The 6000-nt window shown below is 49.6% G+C and overlaps 1 protein-coding gene across 2 annotated transcripts in view; it reads left to right on the top strand.

Annotated features, from left to right (window-relative positions):
* The first annotated feature begins 3515 nt into the window (after window positions 1-3515).
* Window positions 3516-6000, top strand: part of NKAIN4 (sodium/potassium transporting ATPase interacting 4) — a 73406-nt gene continuing 70921 nt past the window's right edge. For both annotated transcript variants that reach the window (XM_090064920.1, XM_090064918.1), the window contains exon 1: window positions 3516-3673. In XM_090064920.1, coding sequence (XP_089921046.1) covers window positions 3620-3673 — 54 coding nt within the window. In that variant the 5' untranslated portion in view covers window positions 3516-3619. The remainder of the gene's footprint in view (window positions 3674-6000) is intronic.

The raw sequence follows: 6000 nt of genomic DNA, 5'->3' as shown, positions 1-6000 counted from the left end.
GCCATGAAAAATGGAGCTACGGGAAAGCAATAAGAACAGCACTAAGATATGATGATAAATTAAAAGGAAGCATAGATAGGAAGCAAATATGAGGTGGACTGGAGACCGTCCTACTAGCTGTGCGCAGATCACGACAGCTACGAGCTCTATTGATCAGGGCAGAAAGCAAGAGTAAGGTTAAAAGGAGAAGTGAATACGCTTCGGGAGCAGGCTGTACCTTCCCTCTCTGTTATTTATGGCAAACGGGACAAGTCTTTACTTGTGCACTGGACCCTGCCTAGGGAAACCAGGATGGCCTATTTCTAGCAAGCTATTCACTGCCTGTGTACACAGCAGGTCAGACCTGAACTGGCTGCAATCAGCGTGGGGTTGTCTGGGTGGGATTGAGTGGCCCGTACTGTACAGCCGTCAAGCTGGAAGATCTAATGCTAACATCTGGCATTACGCTTTGTCAAACATAAGCACTCAGTAACTCAAATCAGGGGCCCAATCCTAGATGCCCACCTTCACTCAGGCTGCAGCTTAACTAGGCATTTCAGACGATGCCCAACTTTCAACATGCGAGTATTGCATGTCAGCTGGTGTCAATGAAGACTATTCACTGGCTTGAAGCTAGGTATGCGTGCATCCCACTAAACTGAAGCTCAGTGGGACTGATGCCAATAAGGACAGTGCAAGTTGTTAGGGTGACAATATTTGGATTTTGGGGAGCTGTAAGGGCTGGATTCTGGCGTGTCCCTTTGTCTGCTTGAGAAAAATCCACCCTGATCCTTGTGTTTTACCCTCCTTTAAAAGCGCTGGAGATCCTTGGTGGTTTTCATGTGCATAAAAAGGCCCTACGAATTTTTCCAACTATTTAGTTGGTCTAATAAAAGATATCAGATTTCCCCAGAGGACCTTGTCTGCCTATGTCCTTAGACCAATGTAGGTACAACCAACACCCCTAAAAAGCCCCAATAAATGCAATTTCCTTTCTCTCCTGTTACTGTTTATGAGGACAAACCCATAGCAAGAAAATCTTTTCCATGGCTAGCTCGGGCTAGCCAGTATCTTAGCAATTTTTGGCAGCGCTGGTATCTTAGCAATTTCCCAGCACTGTTTCCTTTGTGTTCTAATTCTGTTTGAAAATAGCTGTGTGCATGGATGTCTCCAAAAGCAAGAGCTGGCATGGAGAATGGAGGGCACTGAACTAAATTCAAACAGAGCCCAAAAACTTACAGACACAGTTGCAATCCAACTTCTCGTATGCTGTTCCAAACCAATAGCAGCAGATTTAAATCAAATTAGCACAGTGCCAGCCGACTCCTGTTATCTCCAGTAAGTTTCAAAGCAGTATTTTAAAATGCTGATTCCAGGATGTTTGACCCGGGAGGGCAGAGTGAGCTTTCCCTGTCCAGATTGTGGATTTTTTTCCGTCCATGTCCACAAAACAAAATAAACTAAGGACAAGGGAACAGCAGATAGGGGAAAAAAGCCTTCATGTACTTCCAGCTCTCACAACTGCAGCCAAATCTTCTTCCATCCACAGCCTTCTGTTTGAGGAAATTTGATTTCTTTTGTGGGTACGTTCCTCTCACCTGGATTAAAATGTTTCATTGCATTTGGCTGCATTAATTGGTGCATGTCAAGTTATGTTTAGTGAGCAAGCCAGATAATCAATATGCTTCAGCATTTCAAACCAAGGGGATTTGTGTTCATTGAGTGGCCTGACTCCTTGTTTTAGGCATTCAAGGTTTGTTTGTTTGTCCTTTCTTTCCTGGCTGCTGATTTGAATGACAATTGCATAGATAATAGCAAGTCATTCCTTTAGGAGTCATGCCACTTTGGGACAAATCCTACTTCTTTGGGGTATATTTAGGCAGTGCTTTAATGGGCCATTTGTCTCCTTAGCCTTATAAAGTCCCCCCCCCCCCCATATTCTGACACCACTGTAACAAGTTTTGCTTTGTGTTTATTTAAAGGAAAAGGGACAATTGATTATTTACAGTGACAAATCCACTCCTGCTTTGAAGCTGATAGCAAAGCTCTGATTGACTTCAAAGGGAGCAGAAGCAGACCCAGAGGGACACAGCCAACTTTGCAATGTATCCATTATCTTGGCAGAAACCGGGGAGCCATCACATTACGATTAAATGAATAATTTCCCCCTCATTCCTGGATCTTATCATCCCATTGTGCTGGTGCTTTGCAACAAGAAGCCTCTACAGGACAGATATGATATACTCCTTGGTCCCGTGGATGGGGCATGTGGTCCCTCCACATCTTGGCTCCTCCTCCCGTTTGTGGTTTGCCTCCAGCGGGGTAAGGAAAGAGGAGAATTTATGCTCCCCTAAGAAAAGGACTGGGGTTGGCTTTCAGGCCAGGGGACACCATCCAGTATCAGCTATTGCACGTGGGACCGCTCTGCCATGTATTATCCATGGACTCAGAGAGGTGCAGATCCTCTCAAATGATGCGGGAGCATGTGCTCTAGTGGAAGAAGTTGGCGGTAGGAAACAGATGGTCCAACTTGTCTAATTGCTCTTAATTATTGATTCATGTGTGATTTATGCATGAAGCTGAGTGAAGACTCAAGCCCCCTGTCGTCCCTATTATCCTGCACATGTCACAGTGGAGCTGTGATCCCCTGGTTGTGGTCACTTTTCACAAGGCTTCTGGCTAACAGGAAGATGCAGCAAATGGTAGGCTAGTATTGCAGAGTCTGGGCAGGAAGGGAGCCTGGGGTGCGCCGCTTATTTGCTCTCTTCAGGTCCGGATGCCTGGCACGTCACATGCACAGGATTCCCATTGCTGGAAACCTTCCTGCAAACCCAGAAGTGACATCAATTAAAAGACTCTTGAAGGAACTGCGATTCCTCTAACACCTGCTCCCAGAGCCTTTGCAAAGAGCAAAGGAGGTGAAATGGCCTGTGGGGTTGGGACTCATTGCTGGGCATGATCTGCCTACCCGGGGCTGGTGCCAGTGTGTGGCCTGCCTGCCACCCAGGGGTACCTGGGTTCGCGGTCCCCCATGGGTGGCTGAGGTATGGAGCTGTTCCCAGCTGCTGGAGAGACTGGCAGAGTCCGCAGGTCGCCAAACCAGGGCTGGACGCAGGCCATGGGCCGACAGAAAGGGCCCCTAAAAATAGTGACGATAACGATTATTATTATCTCTGGTGACACTAAAAGTTTCCCTGGGGCCAGGTGCTGTCCCAAACCCAGGGACAGATTGGGAAGTGTCCAGCACGACTGGCAAGGAGACCTGGGCTTACCCAGCCTGCACAGGAGAAGACTGCAGATTTAGCAGTCCCCCAAACCCGGCTCACAAGAGGCTGGAGCTGGGCAGATGACCCAAGGAGCAAGCAGTGGCAGCAAGGGAAGCCGAGGCTGGATATGAAGACAAACTTTCTCACCAGGAGGGGAGTAAAAAAAAGCCACCGGTGCCGTCTCCATCCTCGGAGGTGGGCTGGTGCTGCGGGGCGCAGGGGGCTGGGCTAGCTGCCTCGGCATTGCCCTTTTAAGACGTGGCCCCACTCCCCCAGCCCCAGCCCCAGCCCGAGCCGGCGGCTCCCGCACTGGCTCGGCGGCGCGGCCGGGAGCGGAGCCGGGTGCCCGGCCCCTGCATGCGGGCTCGGCGACGATGGGATGCTGCACCGGGCGCTGCACCTTGATTTTCCTCTGCACTTTGCAGCTGGTGAGTGAGCAGCCGCCGGGCAAACTTCCCGGCGCCGCCGACGCCGCCGCCACCCGGTGCGTCCCGGTGCGTCCCGGCCGGGTCCGTGCAGCCCCCCGCGGCCGGGACGGGGCCGCGCGCCCGGGCTCCAGCACGCCTGGCAGCGGGGCACACCGGCGTACTGCCGACGTACAATGGAGGGTTTTATTGAACGAATTGGCATGGGGGGGGTTACATGATTTTTTTGAACGAGTTATAATGGGGGGGTTGCATGGTTTGTATCGAGGGGGTCATAATGGGGGCTTTACACGGTTGTGTTGAGCGACTTATACTGGGGGGCTTGCATGGTTTTTATTGAACGAATTGTCATGGGGGGGTTACATGATTTTTTTGAACGAGTTATAATGGGGGGGTTGCATGGTTTGTATTGAGCGACTTATAGTGGGGGGCTTGCATGGTTTTTATTGAACGAATTGTCATGGGGGGGTTACATGATTTTTTTGAACGAGTTATAATGGGGGGGTTGCATGGTTTGTATCGAGGGGGTCATAATGGGGGCTTTACACGGTTGTGTTGAGCGACTTATACCGGGGGGCTTGCATGGTTTTTATTGAACGAATTGTCATGGGGGGGTTACATGATTTTTTTTGAACGAGTTATAATGGGGGGGTTGCATGGTTTGTATTGAGCGACTTATAGTGGGGGGCTTGCATGGTTTTTATTGAACGAATTGTCATGGGGGGGTTACATGATTTTTTTTTGAACGAGTTATAATGGGGGGGTTGCATGGTTTGTATTGAGCAACTTATAGGGGCTTTACACAATTTTTTGGAAGGCGTTGTAATGGGGGGTGTTGCCTGATTTGTATTGAGGGAGTCATAATGGGGGCGTTACACGATTGTATTGAGCGAGTTATAATGGGGGGCTTGCATGATTTTTTTATTGAACGAATTATAATGGGGGGGTTACATGATTTTTTTGAAGGAGTTGTAATGGTGAGGGGGTTGCCTGATTTGTATTGAGTGACTTATAGTGGGGGCTTTACATGATTTTTTTGAAGGCGTTGTAATGGGGGGGTGTTGCCTGATTGTGTTGAGGGAGTTGTAATGGGGGCTTTACACCATTGTATTGAGCGAGTTATAGTGGAGGACTTGCATGATTTTTTGAACAAGTTATAATTGGGGGGGGGGGGTTACCTGGTTGTATTAAGTGAATTATAATGGTCGGTTTGCATGATTTTTTGAGTGAGTTATAATGGGGGGGGGGGGCATTGCCTGATTGTATTGGAGGGTTTGCATGATTTTTTTTGAGTGAGTTACAATCCGGCAACCCCCCCCCATTATAACTCACTCAAAAAAAATCATGCAAACCCTCCAATACAATCAGGCACCCCCCCCCCCATCATATTGAGTGAGTTGTTGTAATGAGGGGGTATACATGATTGTATCGAACAAGTTATAATGGAGGGTCTCTTAAAGGAAGTCTGGCATGAAGTAAGGGGCACTGGAAGGGGACGAAAGGACCCGGTGTTGAGACGCTGCAAGTTCTCCTAGCCCGGTGCAAGTTCAGAGAGGAGGAAACAAAGCCAGGCAGGACTGTGGCAGCCCCTGAAGCTGCAGCCCAGGGTCCCTCTCACATGGGTGCGTTCGCCTTGGATGGACCGCGTTGCCTGCCCTGGCGAAAACTGAAACCTGAGGGTTTCACCCCTCCTGGTGAAGATGGGCAGCCACCCGGAGAGGCCAGACAGACACAGAATCGCAGACAAGGAGGGTGGAAGGGACCACGGGAGGTCACATCTAGTCCAACCCCCTGCTGAAAGCCGGACCAACTAGATCATCCCAGCCCAGGCTTTGTCTAACCCGGTCTTCAAAACCTGCAAGGATGGAGACCCTGCCACCTCTCTGAGTAGCCTGTTCAATGAGAGATCAGCTCTTTGATGCCCCCTCTCGGGTCACAGCTTTCGGTGCCATCTGCCCGCCTGTCAGCGTGGAGTGAGCTGTGATTAACAAAGCTCTGGTTGTTGATTGTCCCTGCGCCTGGCCTGTTTCTGGAGGTTCCCCTTCTTGTCCGTGGCTAATAGGCCCCAGGGTTTCCTTAGCCTTAAAAAGGAAATGCCCATTCTTCATTTAATTAAGCATTTTCCCCCCTCCTCCAAATTTGCCGCAACTGGGAGCATTGTCTGCAGACCTCTGGGAGGGAAGGAGCGGCTTTGGATTTAAGTTCTACAGCAAGTTAGTGCCAGCTGGGCATTTTGATGATGTTTCCTGTGGCAGTGCTGTATTTTCCACAGAGGGACATATTTAGAACAAAATCTCTCACTTAACGGGAGGGGAGAAAATAAAACCCGG

Source organism: Crocodylus siamensis, chromosome 10, assembly GCF_052110815.1.
Source record: "Crocodylus siamensis isolate JL-2025a chromosome 10, ASM5211081v1, whole genome shotgun sequence".
NCBI lineage: Eukaryota > Metazoa > Chordata > Crocodylia > Crocodylidae > Crocodylus > Crocodylus siamensis.
This window is presented reverse-complemented; position numbering and strand designations above follow the sequence as displayed.